We start from the raw sequence: 26,487 nt of genomic DNA on the forward strand, positions 1-26,487 counted from the left end.
TTGAGTAAGTTGATAGGCATTTATCTTGTGTTGAAGCAGCGCGCACGAGATGAGGACCCTCCTTGCCTCCGTCCTTGTCTCCTGCACGCTCCTTCAACCCAAGACGAACTCAAACAGACAGCCATCGAGCGAGTTCAAATTTTGACAAATATTTCTGTTCTACAACACATATTGGCAATTCATTTTACATTTCAATTACATTGAAAAAAGAGAAGTATCTGGAAGTTTATGTATGAGCACTATACGCTCATACATGCAGGACCAGTGGCGGCTCAACAAAACTGATGGCACTCAATCCATCATGTCAGTGAGCACAATCCATCATGTCAGTGAGCAAGCTTCTCGTCCTAGCCTTCAGGTGTCGCCCCTGTCGAAATGACGACAGCACACAGCAGGCAGCAGCAGTCAGAATGCCATCTGAGACTTTTTTCTGGTGGGTCAATTTTATTAGTAATAGTTGAGAATGGCACGCATAAAAAACAGTTTTTCAATTTTTTGAGATCTTCAGAAGCACAATAGTGCAAACACGTAGAATATTGGGGAGTGATGCACTTTCGGTGACAGCTAGAACCAAAAAACAAATAGCCCCGTCGCACCGCACTGCCGGCACTGCTCGTGAAAGGCACGCAGATATGTTAATATGAATAACAGAAAGTTTGCCGAATACTGTCAACGAATGTTGCGACATCTTGAGCTGCTGAAGTGCAGGGACGTTAGCAGTATACCCTTACATACGCCAGCGAATATTTCGTGCAGTTGGATGTATATATCAGCCTGCGCTACACAGCTTCTGTGCTCTGGGCATCTGCGTTGGGCCCATGCGTAGTATGTACCTCATTTGAACATGAACACTGATTCATGCGTATTGATGCATACATGGCCTTCATTTTATGTGAACATCGATCGATTGGCCGGCAATGAAACGATTTATTCCTGCAAGTATGTGTGATCAGCATTGTCATTTCACTCGGCTTTTATGTGGCATCACAACTTACTAAAGTAAGTATGCATGATACTTGTGAGCCTTTAGTAAGTAGTTTACTCCAGTGTACTACATGAAAACGAGAGAAATAAAGAGAGGGGGCTGCTGCAGTGAGTGAGGAACAGCCATGATGCAGAAGCAGACAATGACAGTGTCGTCTGCTATGCGAAATGCCAGCCGTCATATCAAAACGCCCTTGTGCTTTTGAAAACAATTTCACTTTATGTGCAGCTATAAATTATACAACCAATATTCTTAGTCATTAATTGTTTGAAAAAGTTATCTGAGAGTTAAAAATAATAAAAATTTTTTTAGTTATAAGTAAAATGTTGATGTTTTTAATCTTTTTACAACTGCCGCTGGAATCCAGGCGGCGCTATCATGGCCTCCAATTTTCATCCTCATTGGCTTTATGGGCATGTCACTACCTTGGTGAACATTCGAAACTATGGAAGGCACAAGCATATACACTCGAAGGAGGACCCACATGCAAGAACTGAGGGAGGGCATATAGTGGATTCACCATGGTCGAGACCCTGCTGTGGTCATAGAAGAAGCGCACAAATCGAAGCTGCATGTGCTGGGGCTCATCAGTACTGAAGGCATCTGCTGAAAGAATAACACCTTTCTGATCTATACAGTCAGGTATATCCAGAGCTCCGCAAGCATTTCGCTTCGGTTTTACTTCTAATACAAAAACGTACTGCAGCACTGGGATGCTGAAGATGAGCAAGAACAAAATAAAATTATGATAGTAATATAGCAAGAACAACAGCCATTTACAAACTATGCTAAGCACTAGAGCTTCCTGTTGCAACTGGGTTGTTTTATTTCTCAAAGTACTGAAGTACTCTTAGCTTACACGGGCAATGAACTTTGGTACTGCAACTTCTGCACCTTTACTAAACCCAGACACAATCTGTTAAGGAATGAAATGAAATAGATGTGCCTTGATGCACACACAAATGTACATAGGTAAGAAAACACAACATGTTGACATATAGAACCAAAGTTCACAGGTGGTGATTATGATCTGCGGTGACCAATAGTGGTACTAGAAGGAAAAGCTACATCTCTGGCTGGAATGAATACTGTGACAAAGGGACCTGCCTGTTTGCTATACATTGGCAACAACCGTTACCTTGACGAAAATTTCCTTGGTAAAGTTCACATTATGCAATATCTCTTGAAAGGCCACTGTTGAAACATTGTTGCACAGAAGAATATCGACAATTCACGCTGCAAAGCTCTTCCCATCCAAGTTTAGATAAATTTAGATAAAGAGGATTCCAGTAATGTTGTTAACAAAACTTCCTCATTTTTACAAACTGCCTTTCGAGAAGTCGTATTGCATTGCCTCTCAATGCAATCTGTCTCCAAACCTCTGAAGGGCTCACCAGCTTCAAAGCAAACTGTGAAACATATTTCTGGTAATGATGAATGAGTACTTGCTTACACACTGCAAAAAGAAGGGAAGCTAGATTACACTCTAGGTGTGTAGATCTCACCAGGTCACTAAAATTGTAATAATTGCGCGTGTAAAAAGTAGTGCTGCCTGAAACTTGCCCAGAAATACTTCAAAACACGGGGAACACTTTCTCTGAACATGGTGCAAATATATATTGTGAACGCTGATTATGTACTTCATCTTCATCTGTATGACAAAACCATTGTAGTGATCATCATCGTATGTCACGCGGGCTGGGTCTCTTTGGCTCGTGCACCTGGATTAAAGATATAACCTGGTTACTGCCGTACCGGACGTGGTCTCATAAGTGGTGGAGCGTGCTTTGGTTCCCACGTCCTCCTGCTCTACCCGTCACCCCTGGAGCTCCGGTCTGGTCAACGGTTGTGCCCTCAAGCAACAGCGATGGCAGAACCCAACGCGTCCGCTGCTGCAACCACTCCTTCTCAGCCACTTAGGCTTCAATACACCGTGAGTAGCTCTCACCGAGACCCTCCAGTATTTTCCGGCTTTTGCGGCGAATATGTCGAAGAATGGCTGGACAGTTATGATCGAACCAGTGTGCGTAATTATTGGGACGAGGCGCACAAACTACGCTACGTTCCTTTTTACCTTGATGGCATTGCTAAAACCTGGTATTACAACCACGAGAGCGACTTCTCCAATTGGTCGGCCTTCACGGGGCATCTCCGTCAGGTATTTGCACGTCTACAGGATGCTCTGCGGTAGCGAAACAGAAGCTCGCAACCCGCATCCAGGGGGACGACGAATCATATACGTCCCACATTGAAGATGTTTTCGCTCTCTGTCGCCGAGCACAGAATGACATGATGGAGGCGGAGCGCATCCGACACCTACTGAAAGGTATCAACTCTGTGGCCTTCAATGCTCTCGTTATCCAGAACCCAACTACCGTCCGGGACGTCACCACCATATGCCAACGCCTGGACACGTTTTATTCCATGCGCCTTCGACATGCCTCCTGCGACGCTCGCTTGCAATCCATGCGGATAGCATGGATTGCGAGCCCTTATACGCACAATTGTCAGAGAGGAACTCCACGGCCTTATTCCAGGCAACCCAACCATTGCGTCTGTCCGCCCACCTCCTCCCAACCTGCGTGAGATAATCAAGGACGAACTGGCATCAATGACAAGCGCTGCACATGCCCCGTCTCCTGTGCGCTTTCCGGCGCCTTCGTACGCAGAAGTTGCATCACGGGCCCCTGCACCAGTTCCAACAGTGCCTTCGGACAACGGATGCGACCATTTGGCTGCGATGGCAACGCAAGTGCCAAGGCTACCCCACTATTCTACATGTCTACATGGCGTCCTCCGCGCATAAGGGGTCATATATCCCGTTTCTGCCGCCACCGTCAGCAGGATGATTGTCGTGGTTATCCAGCTTACGAAAGAGACTTTGCCCCGAGACTCGATAAATACGATCCCACACCGTATCCGTCCACATTTTGTCGGTCGCCCTCCCCTTCATGGTCTCAAGCTGGGCCTCATCCTTCTCGTTCATCTCGACGCCATTTTCCGTCACCGTTTCGGCGTACTTCATGACCCCTGCGTCCCGCGCCAATCTTTCTGGACTCGGAAAACTAGGTGCAGTTTTTGGAGGGGAAACTGCTTGTTGTCGAAACGTTACAACTCCTCCGTCTCGTCCAGCTAATTTACTGCCTGTTTGTGTGGAACGTGTTTTTGTTGACGCCCTTATAAACACTGGAGCCGCCATTTCGGTAATTGACCATGAATTGCGTTTTCGCCTGTGTAAACTGCAAACTCCTTATGCCGGTTCCATGTTATGCGGCGCTAATGACAGTCCGATTTGCCCGACCGGATTTTGTACTGCTCGTGTTCTCATCGATGGAATCCGTCATCCCATACAATTGGCTGTGCTGTCTTCATGCGCTCATCAGATAATCTCAGACTGGGACTTCTCGTCAGTTGCGACTGCTACAATTTCGTGTGTTCTTCCCCTCATTCGTATTACGGAAACTGAGCTTTCTTCTGCTGCCGGCCTTTCGTCGCCCAACCTTGTCACAGCTGCTGATTTCCTCCTGCCTCCCGGACAAGAACGTGTCCTTGCGATCAAGTCACGAGACATTCTAGATGGTGAAGCTGTGGTTGTTCCTCGCCAGCGCTGCATTTTTCGAGGGATCACCATCGTATCTTGTTTAGTGCGGTTCTCACGTGGTCATGCAAGCTACACCGCCTGCAACACGACGCCAGAACCACTACTTCTGCCAGAGGGGACCACTGTTGCCAGCATTACCGAAGAAGGCCCGGTTTGTGTCTTCACTGGTTCATCTGCTTCGTCATTCTCAAAGTGTATGCCAGCTGAAGATCCATCTTCCGCTCTCCAGGCCACTTTGTGTGAACATCTCAACCCAACGCAAACTGATGCCTTACTAGCGTTAGTAATGAAGCACAAAACTTGCTTTGACGTTTGTTCCGAAGGTCTGGGTCAAACAACAGTGGCCGCTGATCGTATCGACACCGACGGATCCCGTGTCATTTGCCACCGCCCTTACCCTGTGTCGGCTTCTGAACGCAAGCTTATAGAAGAACAAGTCAACGACATGCTCGCACGCAATGTCATCAGGCCTTCGACAAGCGCGTGGTCTTCTCCTGTCGTACTAGTCAAAAAAAAAAAGAAAGGATGGCTCGGTACGGTTTCGCATTGATTATAGATCACTCAACAAAATTACTCGTAAGGACGTCTACCCAATGCCTCGCATTGACGATGCTCTTGATACTTTACAAGGTGCCGAGTACTTTTCAAGTCTCAACATGCGCTCTGGTTATTGGCAGGTTCCGATGCACGAGTCTGATAAAGAGAAGACTGCGTTTGCTACGCTAGATGGGCTCTTTGAATTCAATGTGATGCCTTTTGGCCTATGCAACGCCCCAGTCACATTTGAAAGAATGATAGACACGGTGCTGCGGGGACTAAAATGGAAGACCTGCCTTTGCTACCTGGACGACATTGTCATCTTTTCGTCCAGCTTCTCACAGCACCTGGAACGGCTAGAGACGAAGTCCTCACGTGTTTAGCTAAGGCTGGTCTCCAGCTCAACTAAGAAGTGTCGGTTTGCCAGTCACAGCATCAAGGTGTTAGGCCACGTCGTCAGTAAACATGGCGTTGAGCCCGATCCCGACAAGGTTGCCGTGGTACTGCACTTTCCTACACCAACCACACCCAAAGACCTCCGCAGCTTTCTTGGCTTGGCGTCGTATTTCCGCCGCTTTGTGCGTGATTTCGCTACTATTGCGGCTCCTCTGAACAAACTTCTGACCACGAGCACACCCTTTGTCAGGTCGGATGACTGCGAAGCCGCTTTTCACACCCTTAAGCGATGCCTCACATCATGGCCAGTGCTTCGCCATTTCGACCCTGCAGCACCTACTCTGCTACACACTGACGCAAGTGGACTTGGTATCGGTGCTGTCCTTCTTCAGCGGAAACACACTTTCGAAGAACAAGTCGTGGCCTACGCGAGCCGTACTCTTTCACCTGCTGAGCCAAATTACAGCATTACTGAGCAAGAATGTCTCGCCATCGTGTGGTGCGCACAAAAGTTTCACTCTTATTTATACGGCCGGCGTTACACAATAGTGACTGACCATTGGTTATCGCCTCTAAAAAATTTGTCAGGATGCCTTGGCCGTTGCATACTACGATTGCAAGAGTATGACTACAGCGTCACATATAGGTCGGGTCGACAGCACCAAGATGCCGACGCTTTGTCACGTTGCCCGCTCTCGCAAAGCGCTGAAGTGTCACCTTCCATCTGTTCGTCACCGCCCACCAAAGTGACCAAGCAGACAGCTGCTAGTTCGAAAGAGTTCATTGCCTCGGCGGACCTTCTTTCGTCCACAGATCTCGCCTCGCTCCAACATGCCGATACCTACTGCCGCACAATCATCGATCGGCTCACTGGCTTGTCGCGTGCTCCAAACAGCCCCCTAAGACGACAACTTGCCTGTTTCAAGCATCAAGATGAAACATTATGACGGCAAATTTACCATCTCAGTAACCAATGGGTTCCCGTCATTCCTCGCTCACTTCATCTGAACGTCTTACAGACGTTTCATGACGACGCGACAGCTGGCCACTTATGGTTCCACAAGACTTACGACCACCTCAAGACTCGCTGCTTTTGGCCTGGCCTCTCCACTTCTGTCGCCAAGTACGTCGCTTCTTGTGCGTCATTACAGCACCGCAAATATACCACTTGTCTTCCCGCGGGACCATTACAACCACTGCCATGCCCGTTCACTCCCTTTGAATTTGTGGGCATAGACTTATACGGACCTCTTCCGTTTATGCCAGCCGGTCACCGTTGGATTGTTACTGCCGTAGACCACCTTACTCGCTATGCAGAGACAGCAGCTCTTCCATCTGGTGCTACCTCTGAAGTCGCCGTTTTTTTTTTCTCCGCACCATTATTTTACGACATGGCGCACCGCATGTGCTTCTTAGTGACCGTGGCAAGACACTTCTTTCACACGTCCTTGCCGAAGCCCTCCAGGCCTCTAACACCATCCACAAGACCACATCAGTGTATCACCCAGAAACTAATGGTCTGACTGAGCGTTTTCACCGAGCTTTGTCCGACGTGACATGATATTTATGTACGTTCAACCGGATCACAAAAACTGGGACACTATACTTTCTTTCGTCACGTTCGCATATAATACTGCCAAACAGCGTACGACGAATTACAGCCCCTTCTTTTCTCATTTATGGCCGTGTACCGACTTTTGTTCTGGACACCACTTTTTTGTCCACATCTTCCGTCCCATCTTCATCTCTCCCGGAAGAGTTCGCCGCTCGCGTCGCCCGCTGCTGTGAAATCGCTCGCGCCAACACTGCTGCCATTCAGGAGAAGAGAAAAATCGACATTCATGCAAAGCGTCAAGTTGTTCTGTTCCGCCCAGGCGACGGAGTCCTTTTGTGGACACCTGTTCGTGCACCTGGGCTCTGCGAAAAATTCCTTTACCGATATCTTGGTCCATACACCGTTCTGGAACGAACATCCGAAGTCAACTATCACATTGCTCCTGTCAAAGCGGCTCCTGATCGTCGTCACCGCCACAGCGAGATTGTCCACGTCTCTCGACTCAAACCATATATTCGGTGTTCCAACCCTTTCTAACTTGCTGCCCTCTTTCGCGAAAAGGGGAAAATAGTGTGAGCGCTGATTATGTACTTCGTCTTCATCTGTATGACAAAATCATTGTGGTGATCATCATCGTATGTCACGCGGGCTGGGTCTCTTTGGCTCGTGCACCTGGATTAAAGATATAACCTGGTTACTGCCGTACCGGACGTGGTCTCATAATATATATATATATATATATACATATATATATATATATATAGTATGAACAAGGTGATCGTAGGAGAAGCCGCAGGAAAAGAGGTGCGCATGCGTTATAATAAATTAATGGCATCTGAATAACAATGAATCTGTTCTCTAGCATCACACAAGTCGACAGGATCTACCTCATCAACCTGCAATGGCTAGGCCAATTCCTCCACTCAAAATACCGAAGAACAAGAAAATACCAGAAGACGTCCCCCGTCGACAAGTGGCTCCTCCTTTACGACACAAAAGCGACCAAGGCACCACGATCGGGTCAGTCACTTCAGCGAATACATTGCGACAATCCTAGCAATCTTCGCGACAATGGCCCAGTTGTCAAAAAGCTTTGACAAACCGCAGCTGCGAGCTTGAGATAACGTGCATTCCTGAGAAATGCTGCCAGGCTTCCTCGCTGATGGAACCCACAAGTCGACCACTGCTGCAAGTATTAATCCCACCACCAGCGGACAGCGTCCAAGCTAGAACACTGCACAAGCTAATTTTTTCGGGCCGACCTGCACGGGCCCGGCCCAGTGTTTTTAAATACGGCCCGTACCCGGCCCAGGGCCGAAAGGTTTGGGCCCGGCCCATTTCAGCCAATTATGCCTAGAGCATAAACGAGGCACTGTCCGGTATTTGGTAATTGTGACGATACTTGCCGCAAACAAGATATTTTCAAGACTGTCTTGAGAACTCCTTTGAATGTCATGAATTTAACTGGTATATTCTGTGCACTTTCAGGTAATTACGCCTGTAACACTTCTGGGAAATAATTGCAGGGTAATTAAAATACAATTGGGCAGTATTATGTACACAGTGCACCAGAAAACCTTGTTTTTTCACTTCATAGAATGACCACAAAATATACTACACCCATAAATTGGAAAAAAAATTGGCAGACATTTATAGTTTGAGTCTACATAGTTTGCATGCAAGCCGGGTTTGTAGACTAATTGTAACCATTCTCCTGCAAATGCAATTTATTGTGCCATGCAATTAAAAAAAACACATTAGATAATTCTGAGAGGACTACCAGAGGGCAGAAACTCCCAATACCTTGCATGTATTCACTCTCGGTAGCGGCAGAGCTGCTGTTATCAATGGCGGTTGTCGGGCAGCCTACTAGAAATAAATGATGAACAGATAATTTCTTTCATGACGTTACTGGTGGGGTCCACAGATAGAGGCAAAGGACAAACACGAGAAGGGTGGCTGAGGAAGCCCTACTTCCTCACTTTGCATGCATGCGCAATGCACTCATGCCCTTTTCAAGTCCGCCGGCCGCTTTGCCAATGTGGCCATAAAATTTTGTTAATCTTGTTTTTTAAAATTTCGTTCGTGTTTCCTGGATAGGCGAAACTTAAGCTGACTGATTTCTCAGTATGACGAAACTCGTTCAGAACAAATCAAATGAACTTTTTTTATTGCGCGTTTGTATAAAAAAAACAGACACATTTAGTAAGAAAGTGTCGATCTATAAAAGCAGCTCTAATTTACAACTGACCTATGAACATAATGAGCAAAGGTTGAGCCCAAAATACCCGAACCAATAAGAAAACTACACATCAACAATCGCGAGTATGACACGTCGTATTCGATTCAATTCCCGTTTGTTATGACGGCGCGCATAGTTTCCTTGTAACTATGCAGCTTGCGAAACTGTACGACGTAAGCAGCTTGGTCCTCTGCAGACACAAAGGAAAGATAAACTAAGCTCGTGCAACCTGTGTACATTAAATTTTTCACAGGGGTAGGGGCTCATTTTTACAGTTGATGTGTCTTACTTATTCGTTAATATCCAAAAAAGGGCAGAAATTGGGGGGAAGAAGTCTGAATGGGTGCAATATTCCTGGACTCCTGATGCGACATATGGGGACTCCTGATGCGGACTCCTGATCTGGTAAAAGTAGCCAATACACCCGTGCCTATACACCACCGCCCCCCCCTGTTTCAAGGTGTACAGCAGCAAATCAAAATCATAATAATGAACTTCCTTATATAAAACTCTTACTTCCCCTTCAGAAGTGCTTGCACCTTTTTGAGCACCATGAGAACACTTGCGCTTCGACATATGAGGACCCTTATGAATCACTGTTGGATTACGAAACCACGATGTCCGTAAAAATAAGCAAAACTTGTTCTATATGATGGACATTCAAGTTAAATACTTAACATTTTCGGGTAATTGACAAGTGCTAAATATTTGCAACTGTCTTGCCAGCACAAAAATTTGTGGACATTTTCATCGATTGGCGCACCCATCATAAGAGTCACTTCGCATCTCGCATTTAAAGTGTACCAACAACAGCTCCTGCGTTATTCATGACTCACGAGTCGTGTTGTACGCTGGCAGAGACACGCTTGGCGAGCATGCATGTGTATCTGCATACTCGAAATTTTTCTCTAGTTACCAGCGCACACATATTATATACACTACTATAACATTAGCAGTGTGCCATTGCTGTTGCAGCAGTACCACCTAGCAAATCTTTCCTTACTGTATGCAAATAATAGCGAAAACATATATTACGTGTTTCTTGAAAAAATGTGTAGCATACCGACGGAGCCAAATGCCAGACGTCATGTATTTCCCGATTTCAGTGCATGCTAATGCACTCCAGGTGGTCTAAATTAGCTGAAGCCCTAAGCTACGGCATCTTACGTAACCTGGGTCGCTTTGGAATGTTAAACCCTACACAACAACAAAGCCAAGAAGCGTAGTTACACTATTACATTGATATACAGGCTGTTTCAAGAAATGGGTCCAATATAATTTGAAAACTACAAGAAAGAGGCGTCTGCATTCTGCCTACGGTATTCTCTTTACATTGACAGTATGCATCTTCAGATTTGTAAAAACAATAATTACGGCAGTAAATATAGAAATTAAAACAATTAACTTTTAATCAGTCGAGATCACTGGTCAAGTCAAAGGTGGCAAGTGGTAATCACTGCTAAGTGAAGAAATCTGGTTAACTTGGCTGGGGAAACCGAAAGTGACACACCAAACACCGTATATGCCAATCACTTCGAAAACACCCTCAATGAAAAGTTTATTTCTAAATGTTATACCACATACCGCTCTTTCGGAAGTGCCGGAGTTCCGAGGCTTCCAAGATGGCGCTAATATATGGTGGTGGCGACTATTAATACCCTCAGCTTTCACCATGCCTGGTCCGAAAACTATAAATGGCAGGTGGCCATCACCTGCCTTTGTGGGGTGCCAAGGCGTGGCACAAATACGAGATAGAGAAAAAAGGCAGGGAGGTTAACCAAGCTTGGCTCAGTTGGCTACCCTACACTTGGGTTCGGTGAAAGAGGGAATAATAGAAAAAAAAGAGATGGAGAAAAAAAGAAGAGTAAGAGAGATGGATAGTCAGCTCAAGACTACACAGCTCGTTCTCAGGCTATTCTTTCAGAAGTGCTCGCGAAGTCCCGTGATCCTTAATAGCACAAGAGAGCTTTCATGGCTTTACGCGTATGTGAAACCATCGGCCAAGGTCCCAGGACCTTCTTTTCTGTAAGTGGTAGTGAATCTAGCTGACGGAACTTGGCTTACAAACACGTCGTTCAGACTGGTATGCTGGGCAATAGCATAGAATGTGCTTAGACGTCTCCTCGCAGGTGTAAATATTACGTGCCGAACTACTTACGTACAACTACGAACTACGAACTACAAGAATAAGCATTCGTAAATGCCATGCGACACAGCAAAGTTTCAGAGCTTCATGGGAGCCTGGATGGCAAACAAAGTTGAAAGTTTGGGTTGATTGAATATGAGGGCATAAAGCAACTGACCTAACTGGAATTGAGTGTAAGGTTCATGGCCATTTTCGTCCGGATCCACCATTGCCCATGCGCGCTTCACCAGACAACTACCGAGGATAAAGCTAAGGAGGGCTCATCCTCGTGGGTGCAGCTAAACAGCGCAGCTCGACAACAGGAAGTTCGGAATCCCTCCCGCACACGAACACTAGACTCGGCTGGTTTTCATATCCAATCCGGAAAAACAATCTTTCGCTGATGGTCGGTAACTGGATCAACAACGTTGCACAAACACATGCACGACGTTAAGCTATCCAATACCCAACGTGGCTGCTTCCTGCAGTAGAAGTCTGCGTCGACAGAATTGGCGAGCTTATGGCAGTTGTACAAACAGAAGCTTCACGTACCGCCCTACATCGACGCCATGCCCCGATAATCCTCCAGCCTTGGACCGAGGCACCCTTGCGTGATCTCGGAGAGAGCACTATGCCTGTCAATGCGCTAGACTTGCACATACAAACCAGAGCCGGGAGCAAGTTTCTGGCCGCATTTCCTGTCCTCGAGGGCTTGCATGCGGACATGGTTTTGGGAGATGATTACCTCTTGTCTGGAGAAGTTAAGCTCATCATAGGTGGCGGCTGAATAAAGCTCCGCTGCTGCTTGACACCGAGCATTTTCTCAGCTCTGGATTCGCGAGTTGGAAGACTACTGTCACAGACGTCCAGCAAAAAGAGCAGACTCAGTGACCAGCCGGTGGGAGATTCACCTACTACACGGCAGTCATTGGCCGAGTGTGCGAGTGCTTCACTCAATGAATCCATGGCTGCCAAAGACACATTAATGAATGATATGCCTGTTTTATCGGGATCTGGCCACGATGCCTTGGCAGAAGCTAGTGATGCATGGCAAGCAGGTGAAGTCGGGATGAACCCTTTTCGGCTTCCCGGCGTGCTGCTCTACTGAGAATCACGAGCAGTTCAATATGATTTCGAGACACCTAAATGCCATGCGGATCACAAGGAGACAGTCAGCGTCAATGCAGACTCTGACGTGGATCGGCCAGAAGGTAACCAGTTCGCACAGAGCAGCGAGGCGACGCCTTCGTACGCCCTTGGTGTCTGCAGGAGGATGTGCAGCCATGTTTACCGGTATGGAGGCCATGGTACAGAACCACCAAGCAACATCTTGCTTCCTCGCGGCCGCAGAACAGAAGGCGGTGACTGGAGCGCAGAGGTTTTTGCGTTGCAGCATGAAGGCCGAGAATCGCAGCCTCTCTGAACTCACAGGCGTGTTTAATTAGACAAGAATTTGCCTGCTACCGTGGTAGGCATGTGGCGACCGGCACCGCATAGTCAATGGCTTTCCCCACAGCTATCGTCGCAAAACTATGAAAGCACGACACATTGTGGACGTGACTGACCTCTGCGATGCAGCTAATGCTGTCCGCCACGGGCATTAGTTCTGCCTGTGGTAGTTCATGGTCAGGTTATCTGAATAATTCCACTTTTGAAGCGGCAACTACCACCAGAGAAAGGCCAACTTTGTCAGGACTGCATGCATGCAGCGTGGCCGAGTGTATTAATGACAAAAACGGTGCCCGTGCAAGGGCACATGTTATAGACTAGCGAAGTGAAGGATGAAGAGCAGTATAAAAACGGCCGGCCCGCAGCAAAAGTGCAGTATCTTGTTTCTGTCTTCACTAGGCTTGTGCAAATATTCGAATTTTTCGAATATTCGAACGAATAGGTGAGTATTCGAATTCGCTTTGATACAAATTTAAATCATCGAATATTTTCGAAGTATTCACAATAAACAAATAAATGTACATTAGTTCGTCTGTAAAGGTGGTTTCACTGCAATGTAGTAATGCAAAGCCGTGAAAGCACCTACTTAGGAGAAATTTGCATTGCCGCGAAGCCCCCCTTCAGATTTAAAGGGGCCCTGCAACACTTGCTGAGCATGGTCAGAAAACGCTGCCGATCGGTAGTAGAGGCTACTGAGAACACGCAAGGCAAGTATTATTGCGCAGCGCGCGGCCTGAAATTCACAATAAATTTTCAAAGTTAAAATTGCTCTCTTATCTCAGCAAATGACACTACAAGCTCAAAAATCCCTAGTCACAGCCAAGAAAGAAAATACGGCTCTGGTCACACTCATCGGCTGATTTGAGCATGGAGCACTCGTCGTTATCAGACCGCCGCATGAGGCCGCCGCTTGTCCACAAGTACGTGCACGATTGCACTGAAAGGCCTCGTAATCGAAGAAAGAGAGAGAAAAGATGCTCAAGGTCGCTAGGCACTCATGACGTTTTTTTCTATTCTCGTGCCATCCCTCCCTACTTAGCTTCCAAATCTTTTGACGGGTCGAGAATGGAGAATGCAATTGCAGCATGCGACAAATTTTTGGAATTCCGCTCGTACTGGACCGATTCTAGAAACTTTGCGGCGGTAAACTTGTGAGGCGACAAGAATGTTTACTGGCTCCATGGATACTTGAAGAAGTGTTGCAGGGCCCTTTTAAAGGAACATGTTAGCCTCAAATCAATCTATTTTTTTAAGCTTCTTATGATAGTTTATATGATTTAAGTATAATAAACTTTAAAATGTTATGTATCTTACAGGTTATCACTTGGATCCTATCGAAACTACTAATCAAGGTTGTTTCGACTTCCTTTAAATGAAAAAAAAGGCATTTGCATAGAGCCCCTATTTCAATTCAAAAGAATTATCGTGCAGGTTAGTTAGATTATGATAAATATTCCCTTTTTTTTATATGTCATACATACTATTCGAATTCAATTCGAAATTCACTATTCGCACAAGCCTAGTCTTCACGACAATGCGAGGGTGCGACAATGAGTGAGCGCATCTGCTTGAGAGCTCCATTTGCCCCTTGCAGTGTGTTGGTGACGACAAAAAAGGATTTCGCTATCGTTTTAATAATCACAAAGCACATGTGCACTCCATACCTCATCTGCCGATTTCTAGACACGTTGCCACTACCGGACATACCTTCGAATCATTTAGGGCAATTGTATTGGAGGCGGGATTTACGTCACATTATAAGCGTTAGATACACGAATCATTTCTTATTCACAAGTTATCAACAGTTTCTAGGGTTTTAAACGAAAGCTCGGGTAAACTTGCTAGCGTACTTTCGTAAGATGCAGTGCGTGCTGAGCTTAGTGCGGCGAAAGACTTATCTCTTTGTGTGCGGGTGGATGTTCGCTCCCTCGTGCCAATATTTTAGTGCCAATATTTCTGATATGTGCTGTGTCTCGTGGTATCTCACTGGCCAGTGAAGCGCTCTCTTGTCTTACGCGATATCTTTGCTACTGTCATCGTGAGTCACAGTGCGGTGTTATGTCTACCATGCACCTGTATCTTGTTCTCATTGCGGATAGCATCTGACCATGGTGCACTGTGCAAGTGTATGCATCCACCTACATATTGGGTGCAAGGACATACCGTGGCGCCACCATGCAAACGCATACCTGTGACATGCATGATTGTATTGCTCCACCAGCCCTCTAGCGCGCAGCCTGCAGCCGCTTTTGCGTCTCCTTTTTTTATTAATATTCTTGTACTTCACTCAACAAAATCATTAAAAATACTGCTGCAGCTTCTTCCCTGACTGCGTCGTCTGCTATGGCCATACATCAAAACCACAGGGGCCGAGCGCACTGCTTTTGTAAGAGGTAATACTCCTACTTCTAAGTTCACATATAAACCCAAAAAAGTGGATGGAGGGAAGGCCGCTGTGATAGCTCAGTGGTTAGAGCATCGAACGCGTCATTCGAAGGTCGTAGGTTCGATTCCTGCTCACGGCTGGTTATTTTTTCACCCACTTTTCTATCTTCTTATTTACATTTCATTGGTTCTAATAACTTCCCCTATACATTCCTTGGCATTACTGTCTGTTAGATCTCATTAATATTGTGCCAAAACACGGAAAAACGAGCCCTTAGGTATACACTTCTTCCCCTATATATATATATATATATATATATATATATATATATATATATAATGAAGACTCGATTGTAACCACATATGACGACTGACGACTCAGTTTATTCTTGGGAGCGACAAAACAAGCGCCACAAATGTAAAGCAGCACACACCTGAAAAGCGATGATGATTATGAGCCCGAACAGACGATGATGACCGACTGCTCCTCAAATGAAGATGAAGTGCATGATATATGCCTAAACTCATTCCCCCCATGTAGAAGCGGCCAGCCTGGCCGCTGAAAGTCAAGGAAAGTCGCGTGAACAGCTTCATGCGGGAGACGTGGACAACTTCGGTGCTGCGATAACGCCAGTCAGTAGGCATTACAAGTGGCGTAACGCGATAGTTGACCGGCAAAGTTTGCAGCAAAACTATGTACGGGCCGATGAACCGAGGTCGGAACTTGTCGCACAGACCTGGTGTGCATAAGGGTGTCAAGAGCAGCACCTCATCCCCGGTCGGAATGAGACAGCCAAGTGTGGTGAATGGCCCTCTTTTGTTGTTGTGTGGCATTTGTGTTCATATGAGCACACTGGCGACACTGGGAAATGCGAGAAATATATTCCTCGCAAGAAGACGCTGATGAAGTGCCATTCCAGGTGAAGAAAAAAACGTCAATACAGAATGTTGGTGAACATCTATAAACGAAGTAAAACGGTGAGTAGCCGTTTGTGCACTGAACATCTGTGTTGTAGACGAACATAAGGAATGGTAAAGGTTATCCCAGTTTTCGTGGTCTGGTTCAATATAGACACTGATCATATCGGGAAGAGTTCGGTGAAATCTCTTGGTTAGCCTGTTCGTTTGAGGATGGTAGTTCGACGCTGTCATGTGTGCAGTGCCGGAAGCGCAGAACTTCACTTAGCAGTTGGGATAAAAACGCCTTTCCACGGTCGCTTTGGAGCATGCGGGGAGCACCATGACGCAGAATTATGGCCTGAAGAACGAAATCGCAACTTCTGCAGTTGAATCAGTAACCAGAAAAGTTGTTTCGGCATAGCGCATCAAATGATCAACCGCAGTCACTATCCATCGATTTCCAGCGCCGGTGATGGGAAAAGACCCATAAAGGTCAACACCTACGACCTCAAATGATGTTGTGGGGCACGGCATTGGCTGTGATTGGCGGGCAGGGGTAGAAGTCAGAAGTTCGCAACACCGGCATGGAGAGCAGGAACCTACGTACCGTGCTACGCTTGTAGAAAGGTCAGGCCAGCGAAATCGGCTTTGAATGCGGTCGTAGGTTTTGTGAAGGCCGATGTGGCCAGCCATCACTTTATCGTGAAAGGCATTAAGCACTTGATGTCAAAAAGCGTGCGGTAGAGCAGGTACCCAGCATTGACCGTCAAAATGATAAATGTAACGATACAGTATACCATCTTCCAGCTTAAATTGGTCGAGCTGACAACGAAGCCGTGCGTTCGGTGCACGCAAAGCTCCAGAAAGGTGGCCCATAATGCGTTGACAGTACGGGTCAGCCAGCTGGCGAGAGCTTAACGGTTAATTGTCGGCGGAGGCCAGCTGGCCCAATGAGGCGAGCAAGGCAAACGAACTGGAAGTGATGTCCAAACTGTAAGGGGTCTGCCCTATGCACAGCTGACACAGAAGCCTAGCTAATGTTCCAGCCGCACACAGTCGTAATGTACATGAATAACGACCACTTTCCGTAGCTTGAGTCGTTGCAACTACACGGGTTCGGGCGACTAAGGCAACAGGCTAGGTCAACAAACAACACTTTATTGCTGTGCGTTAGCAATAACGCGTAAATGCCACGTAGAGAGACTACAGATAACAAAGGGTAGACGCTTACACCTCGGTCGTTGTCGTCCTTGGCTCACAGGGGGTTTCGGGTTCGTCCTTTTTCTTTCGTCGCTGGTGCCACAAAGCGCATCCAACCGTCGGCATGCTAGTTTTCTTCATCGTCCCGGTTTCCCCTTCCCTGACGAGAATACATTCCCTCGCTGAGGAAGGAGAAACCTGTTCCGCGTGCCGGGAAAGGGGAATCGCAAGCGCCAACTACGGGGGTGTTCCATCCCTTAGCAAAAGGCTTTATTGACTCGTGTCTTGAAGGAAAAGTCGTGTCCGCACAACTGAGCTGTCGCGCTGCTGTAAAAGGGAAAGGGTGGCTGGGCACACGTGCTCCCGCTTATGAAGGCTCCTGAACGATAGACTGAAACTTGAGAATATTTTGTTATTCATCATCGAAGAAGGCTAGGTCGGTAGGTCCCAATTTGTGCGCTCCTGCGGTTGGCCCTCTGCTGTGGGTGCCGTCGGTGCCCCCGCTTGTCGCCGCTGCATCCAATGCTAGCCACCACCACTGCTGCCGTGCCCGCTTGCATCATGGCCAGTCATAGCCACCGCTGTCACCTGCTTTGTCGTTACTGTCACTGTTGTCACTTTTGCTGCCGTTACTGCAGCCGTGGATCCGGCGCGGGCAGCACTCTAGTCTGGACCACGCCCTTGGCCCCCGCCATTCACGTCGTTAATGCAACTGACAGCTGCCAGTTAGTGACAGGTCTCGTTCAGCACTGGCCCAGGCCACCTTCTCCAGCATGGTCTGGGCTGCCGCATCGGGTCACAGCTCCGCTGGTCTGGTGGGCTCAGGAGTCTCATTTTCCGCATGCCACGCCATGCCCTCGAGGTAGCAGAGGCCATAACTCTGCCGGACAACCATGGGTCGTCTAAATAGGCTCGTCGTCGTGACAGTGGCTCCGAGGCAGCTGGCTCTCCCGGCTGGGCTGGCGGTTGGTCACCCATGCGCCTCTTGCGTAAAGGCCTGATGATGAGGGCGATGGCGTTGATTGGTTGGGTGGGGCCGCAATGACGACATGGATGGTGTAGGTGGTGATGCGGCAGGAAAAGCGGTCTCCTCTTTGAGCTGTTCCCGTGGCACCTCCTTTCCTTTAGACTTTCCAGCTGCTCGGTGAAAGTCGACACAGAAAACAGGATAGGTAAACAATTGCACACGTGCTGCGCGTGAACCCTTGCACCTCGCGTTGAGCACATCAAAAGTGGCCGGCCGTGGAGAGTTGTCTCTGCCTGTTACGCAGGAAGTAACGTGGTTCTGAGTTCCTCACTCGATGTCGAGCGATCTCAACCGCTGCCTGCGGCCTGGAGGAGGACTGACTGTAGTCCTCGTGCTCCTCCCATGACACATAGGGTTTCAAGTCACATACGTGCACCGGCCCGCCGCTCGGTTTGCCTTTCATGTTCGCGAGCCTATAAACGAGCGAGGAAACTTTCTCTCGCACTCGGTGGGGCCCGGACCATTTCGGTGCCAGCGAGGCTGCAAACTGTTTGCTAGCATCGCTGTGAACATGATGGCACCACAGCACCAGATCGCCCACTTCATAGTGTACATTCCTATGCGTGCGGTCGTACTGCGCCTTCTGCTGTGCCCTAAACGTGCTGAGATTATGCCTAGCTTTATGTAAAGTTCCGCTAGGTTCTCGCGCAGCTGCGATGCATATTTAGAGTGTGCTTATGTCGCCACTGGCACTCCCCTGCGATCTGTGAGGATGGTCTCTATCAGATTCAGCAGTTCTCTCCCCAGGTTCAGAGAAGAAGGCGCATTTATACTCAATCTGAAGGCCATGCCTAAATTACTACAATATCTTGCTCCTTATTCGAGTTCATGTGCATATGTTTCATCAGTATTTAACTGCAAATCACTCGAAGACGACGTTCAAAGCATTAGCGCTGATTCCATTTTACTGTGCCTGTTTTGTGCAATTTGTGTACCATGGAGAGAATATCTTGTACATACTGGGTGCCTCCAGTTACAGTGCATTAGTCATGCAATGCTTTACAGGCCTAAGTTCATCTCTGAATGAGGCATACAGAAAGTGATAGCCTCTGAGGTGCAAACTGCATTGGCAGTTTACCTGAGCACACCAAAGAACACAAGTGTATCTCTATTCTACCACTATCCACTGCTTTTGGCAGCTTGTGCTGTCTTTACACAATGACTAGAGGAGAACCTTGCTCTACAGTGCAGTCTCCATTCCTTCTTGAGACTTAAAAGCACACTACTATGGGCAGACTACTATTGAATGCACCGAAGAATAAGTATGTTCACTGGCTCCCCTTCTCGGCTTTACCATGTCAAAACATTCATACACAGTGAAGTGTTTATGTTATGAAACAAAACCTTATAAAACCACACACACCGAGAAACAATCATGGGCTAATGCAGTGACCATCTCACAGGACCAAGTGGTCCAAATGTATTGCCCAATTAAGGCTTTTTTCTGATTGCATCTACGGTTGGCAGCACCGGGCGTCTTCTGTGCACTCGTGCGGTGCCGTACGTTCATCTGGGCAGCACGCATGCTGTGCCGCATACTTGGCTGGGCAGGCCACGACATAAGTGTATGCCACCGTGGCACAGCGGAGGTCGGTAGTAGAGCGTGGCGCAATCCCATCAGCCCGCGTGCGCTGGCAGACAACGCGGTGATGTTCCATCATTTTGGGCGTAATTTACAGCTGGAGCTGCCGTTGAACACGGCCGGACGAGATGAAAAAAATGTGCTTGAACTCCTGCCAGGATTCCATTGGACACTGAAGCTGATGCGAAAATTACCGTAACTCTCATTGAGTTGGTATAAAACTGATGCAACACAACCGCCTGGAGGACAGACCCGCATCCACTGGACACGTAGCATCTCACAAGTGTCTCTCATTGTATGGTTTTCTGTCGTTTGCTCTTTTACAAACCAGGATGCTGTAAATCGTCATCTGCTGAATGACGTCTCTCATAGACAGCGCTGCTGTCATGAATTCAAGTCTCGTGGTTCACAAGTTTATATGGCTCGCAAGGGGGCATGAAACCCTGGCGATGTTTGACAAAACTTTCCTTCCACCATTATGGTGCCAGTGCACCTTAGTTGAAAATGTCATGAGACACATGGATATACAGCATATCAGCTCGCGCCGTAAACTACAATGATCAGTGCGAATATCAGCCCAGTAATGAGTAATCTACACCAACTGTCACCATCAAAAGCACAAACTTTGAGCGTGGTGCCATTGGGTCCCAGCAGCCTCTGTCGTCGCTTGATGAAGCGTTCCCTGTTGCGCACAAGCCTGCCAATCTTCACAATGTCACAGCCCACACCATCATCCAGCACACGGATGGCCTGCAACCCACAAAGAACATGCATTATTGACCTATGCAACAGAATTAGGTGTCCTGACCAGGGCATGATCAGGACAAAGTAGAATAAGGCATAATATGCTCAAAATAAAAGAATAAATGCTAAAGTCTGACAAAGGTACCTCAAAGCGTAGAAAAATACTGATAAGGTAACTGCCAGGAAAACCAACAACACGAGCTTATGAATGAAGCATTCAAATGATGTCGTGAAAGTGCACATAAACGTTTAGAAAGGCCAATGTATAAACTATAGTTCAATGCACGTTGTTTCCATGAATCTCTGTAGGCAAGTTGTTCACTACTAGCCTTAAAGCACTGACACCAAATTTCAGAACCAAGATGTGCAATTCATTCGATTGCTCGGTGGGCGTAGGTCCTCTGGGCCAAATTTGAATTGCATCCGTTGCATGAAAATTGTTTTATTTCATTAGCAAACAGCATACGAGAGCTTAATGGAAAATAGAGTGCCCTGTAACATTGACACTAAAGCTACGTGTTCGGTGTGAGAAGAGGTTTATTAGTCGTTAAGACTTTATCGTTGACTGTGGCGACGCAGCTAGAGGAACCCTCCAGAGACTGGCACAGCAGCGAACCCAAACACGAGCTGAGCGAGCCGGGCGTTGGCGATGCTGCTCGATAAGCAGGCACATCTTCTTCACAATAGCCCGCACTAAAATAGGAGCCATCTTGGCGACCTAAGAAATTTCAAGCAGAGGCTCATATAATGGTTTGAGGCGGGAAACATGGACAATGTCACGTGCACGTCGGCGCATGTCATCCAATCGGGAAACTGGCTTGATAAGAAAGTTAACTGGAAAGGTTTTCTTCAGAACGGTGTAAGGCCCCTCGTACCGACGAACAAGCTTCGAGGAGAGTCCCGGAGTGCGGTATGGGATGCAGAGCCACACAAGAGACCCTGGGGCATAGCTGGGATCTGGAACCGAGGTGTTGCAGTTTTATTTCTGGTGTTGCTGCTCTTTCGAGGTGAACGTATGGGCGCGCTGGCGGCACTCTTTTGCTTATCGAGCAGCCTCGGAGACAGGTTGACACTCGGAAGCATCAGGACGGTAGAGAAGTAGAGTATGAATGTATGGGAAGGCTCGCGTTCGCAAAGGGGAAGGAAAAGTGAAAATTTCGTGGTTGTTTGTATCGCGGTATTGTATGCGAACGTTACATAGGGGAGAACACGAACCCCAGTTGCTATGATCAGATGCCACATACATTGAGAGAATATCAACCAGCGTGCGGGTTAAACCGTTCTGTTAGGCCATTAGACTGCGGGTGGTACGCTGTGGTTGTTCATGAACGACATGGCATTCCGAAAGCAGAGCTTCGACGACCTCGGAGAGGAAAGTGCGGCCTCTGTCACTAAGAAGCTCTCGAGGGGCACCATGTCGAAGGATAAAACGATGTATAAGCAAAGGGACGACATCTCGGGCAGTAGCGCTCGACAAAGGGGCTGTTTCGGCGTAGAGTGTCAGGTGGTCGACCGCAACTATAATTCATCTATTGCCATCTGGTGTCAATGAAAGGGGCCGTAGAGATAAACGCTGACGCGATCAAATTGCTTGGCAGGACATGGAAGTGACTGCAATTTGCTAGTCGCATGTAAAGGTGTTCATTTGCGTCGTTGGCAGTCAGGACAGCACTGCGCGAACGAAATTGTACGTGCCGCGCCAGTAATAGCGATGGCGAAGGCGTTCATATGCTTTGAACACCCTGGCGTGGCCCCATTGTGAATCGTCGTGAAGAGAGGCACATACTTGCAATCGTAAAGTGCATGGAATGACCAGTAGCCACCGGCGACCATCGGCAGCGTAGTTGTGGCGATGAAGTAGTTGATTGCGAATGGCGAAATGGGAAGCTTGACGTTGGAGGGATCGAGACACCGGAAGGTAGGGCGTGCTGGATAGATATTCAAGAAGAGTTGCGATCCACGGGTCACGAGGTTGTTCGGTGGGAATCGAGTCCAGATTGAGAGATGACAAAGGTTGGCCGCTAGTGTTTCTGTATGTCAGATCTGGTGATAAAGGTGAGCAGGGCAAGGCGACAGCGTTCGAGTGCTTGCATCCGCAGCGGTACACTACGTGAATATCATACTTCTGAATGCGGAGTGCCCATCGCGCAAGGTAGGCAGAGGGGTCTTTTAACCTGGAGAGCCAGCAAAGCGTGTGGTGATCGGTTACTAGATCGAATGGGCGACCTTATAACTATATCCAGAACTTTCCAAGCACCCACACCAGAGTTAAACACTCCTTTTCTGTCAAGCTGCAATTTGCTTCGACTTTCGTCACAGTGCGGCTAGCGTAGGCTACAATGTATTCTGAATAGATGGGCTTTCGTTGAGCAAGGACCGCGCTAAGCACAACGCCACTGGCGTTGGTATGCACTTCGATAGGAGCTGTCGGGTCGAAGTGACAAAGAATAGGTGGCGAGGTGAGCAGATGGCGCAGAGTAGTGAAGGCAACGTCACATGCAGAGGACCAGGAGTAGAGGTTCATGTTACCGCAAAGAGGCTTGGTTACCGTATTTACTCGATTCTACCGCGCCCTCGATTGTAACGCGCACCCGATTTCCACGACGAAAAAAAAAAAAAAAGTAAGACATCGGTGGCAACACGCACCCATTTTTCTAGCTGGCCCGCACGACCACACCACTTGAAAAAACGACTCCTTTCAGGAGCGTCTTCCATTTAAATATGAGGTACGGCGAAGCTTGTGCCCATCTGACGTGTAACAGAGCATTGCCGTCACTGTAGTTTTACCGTGGACCGATGTCAGCACGCGAACTTGCTTCACCCCCTTCTTTTCGACAGTTGTGGTGCCAGGCATGTCGAAGTAAAGAGGCGTCTGATCAGCATTCCCAATTTGCCCAAGCAGGTAGCCGTTGTTGTGCCGCAAGTTTAGGACGAACCTCTGAAAACTGTGAAGCTTTTCATCGTACTCCTCCGCAAAACTTTTCGCATATGCCTGGTCGCCTTCGAAGAGAAAAGCTTTTCCTCTTCATAAAGTTAGTTAGCCAGCACCTGCTCGCTTTAAACTGGCTCCGCATTAGCCCTTTTTCTATTCTAAGGGTAACTGCATAGCCCGCACTTGGAGCAGTTCTGTCGTCACGGGCCGCCGTGCCGCTCACTGCCCAAGCACATACTCGCCGAGCAGCTCTTTAATTTGCGGAAACCGACCTTGCTGTGGTTCACTGAAGCCTTTGTGTGAAGCTTTGCTGTCGACAATCTTCTGCTTTTGTTTCCGCCAGTCCCGCACGCACGTTTCGGGAACTCCAAACGACCGCGATGCAGCCCGCTTTACGTCCGTTTCGGCACACGCGATGACTTTTCTTTTAAAAGCGGCACGGTGGTGCACTCGTCGAGTTTTTGGAGTCGGCCCTTCCATGCCGTCGATGCTAACGCGCACCAAGATGACGAACTCCTCAGCACACGTACGAAGTGCCGCACATGGGAAACACATAGGCAGAAATGGCCGACGCGCCATGCCGACGCGCGTAGGGGGCGGCCATTTCGGAATGCCGATGGCAATAGAACGACCGTATTCATTTTTTTTTTCGTACTCAATTCTAACGCGCATGCGATTTATGAACTCGCCTAACCGGAAAAAAGGTGCGCGTTAGATTCGAGTAATTACGGTAATTGCAACATGACGGATGCAAAATTGCGAACAAAGCGCTGAAAATAAGAGCATAGGCCTACAAAACTACGAAGTTCCTTCATGGTCGTTGGCTTAGAAAATTCTGCAACTGCTTGAAGTTTTGCTGGGTCAGGTAATACGCCGTGTTTGGACACGATGTGGCCTAGGATGACGAGCACCTGTGCGGCGGAGCGGCTTTTTTCAGGTTAAGCTGGAGGCCAGCATTGGTCAGACAAGTCAAAACGTGCCTGAGACGAAGGAGGTGCATAGGAAAGTCGTGCGAGAAAACCTAGACATCGTCGAGGTAACAGAGGCACATATTCCATTTAAGGCCACGTAGCGTATTATCCATAAGTTGTTCAAATGTGGCATGCGTGTTACAAAGCCCAAAAGGCATGACGTTAAACTCGTATAGTCCATCAGGTGTAATAAATGCAGTTCTTTGGCGATCGGCTTCAGCCATTGGGACTTGCCAGTAACCAGACCGCAAATCTAACGACGAGAAGAATTTCGCTCCGCGAAGGGTGTCAATGGTGTCATTAATGCGCAGCAAAGGATACACGTCCTTTCGAGTTATCTTATACAAACGATGATAGTCCACACAAAACCGAATAGATTCATCTCTCTTGAGCACCAAAACGACGGGAGACGCCCAGAGACTGTGAGATGGTCGAATAACATCTCTAGGAAGCATATTGCTACGTAGCTATCACCTAAAGGGTGAACCATTCTGTGGACAGAAGACGACGAAGAGGACTGTTTTGCTGGCTCTGTGTGCTGCGCTCCGACTTTATCGGTGTAAATACACTGGCAAATTGTCATGTCCCGTCCGTTTTTATGTAACAATATCTTCGACTTGATCGTTTATGACGCGGCGCTCTTCAGCGGAGACACGGTATGGTCTTTGACGTAGTGGCTGGCGTAGGCCAGTGTCAACATGATGTTTGACTTGCGACGTGCGATCCAGTTGAGGTTGCGACACATCCAAAGAACTCTGGAACTGGCGCAGAAGGTCAAGTAGGTCGGCATGTTCAGTGGGTGTGAGGGTGTCAGCGATGGCACTAGAAAACGTATCCTTGGACGACTTCCCAGGCGCCGACAGTGCTTTTGGGGGGTCGCCATAGTCATCCGGGACATTAACTAAAGACGAAGGGTCTAAATGCATGTGACCGAGACATTCCCCTGCAAGCAAAGTGGCAGGTCTCCCGTTGTGAGGTTCTTGAACCAGGTACGAGGGGCATCTTACAAGGCGAAGTACGCATGGCGCAGCTTGTCTTGGCTGGCCCAGGCATTGAAAATGACGACTCGGTCGTATACTTGCAGCCAGCTTTTCAGGTCTTCAAGTGCTGCACCACGGAAGGTTGGTGGCTTCTTCGGTTGCCGGAGCAGAATGGGGCAGGTGAGGCAGGGGCAGTCATCGTCGCTGTAGTTAAAGTCGGGGTCTTCGTCTTCCGGGTTGTTTCAGGTAGAGGCCCGTACTCTGGTGGGAGCCCTTGCTGCCGTCTGCTGGCTCGCTGCTTAGCATCAGTGTCGATGTTTCCTTGATGGCGTAGGCTTAGCTCATGACTAGAGGGGGGCATTTCCTACATGAACTGGGAAACATCTCCACCAGATGTCAAGGGGTCATGACGCCGACGAAGGGAGCAGACTGCAGGTCGAAGATCAAACTGTTTATTTGGCCGAACTTGTTGCCAGTCAACGAAAAGTCAGATTACAACGATACACACTGGCACAAATCAATCAACTGATAAGCGACGAAGCGCATCGATCATTTATACATGTGCCGTCGAATATTCCAGCCTTATCACTGGTCATCGCACAAGCTCTGGGATAATCTCGAGTGTTCGAGTCTTGCGCGCTATATTAACAGAACGATCTACAATAATCACAAACGTTCTCGAACAATGAGGTGCAGTTTGCACTGAGCGTTTTTGACAGGCTTTGTGAGTGGGAATCGAATGAAAAGATGAGAAAAATAAAGAAAAAATAAGAAACGCAAATGGCAATATGCAGAGGCTAAGCGGATTTTTTCAGTGACAGTCTTTACTACAACTGACTTCAGACACAGAATGTTCTCCCATTCTCGTTTCAAAAA

At 47.8% G+C, this 26,487-nt stretch overlaps 1 protein-coding gene across 2 annotated transcripts in view; it reads right to left on the reverse strand.

Moving 5' to 3' along the window:
• Positions 1–26,487, reverse strand: part of dbe (KRR1 small subunit processome component homolog dbe) — a 119,326-nt gene that overhangs the window by 56,884 nt on the left and 35,955 nt on the right. For both annotated transcript variants that reach the window (XM_037420177.2, XM_037420179.2), the window contains exon 4: positions 20,609–20,734. In XM_037420177.2, coding sequence (XP_037276074.2) covers positions 20,609–20,734 — 126 coding nt within the window. The remainder of the gene's footprint in view (positions 1–20,608; positions 20,735–26,487) is intronic.

This window comes from Rhipicephalus microplus, chromosome 2 (genome assembly GCF_043290135.1).
Source record: "Rhipicephalus microplus isolate Deutch F79 chromosome 2, USDA_Rmic, whole genome shotgun sequence".
NCBI classification, from domain to species: domain Eukaryota; kingdom Metazoa; phylum Arthropoda; class Arachnida; order Ixodida; family Ixodidae; genus Rhipicephalus; species Rhipicephalus microplus.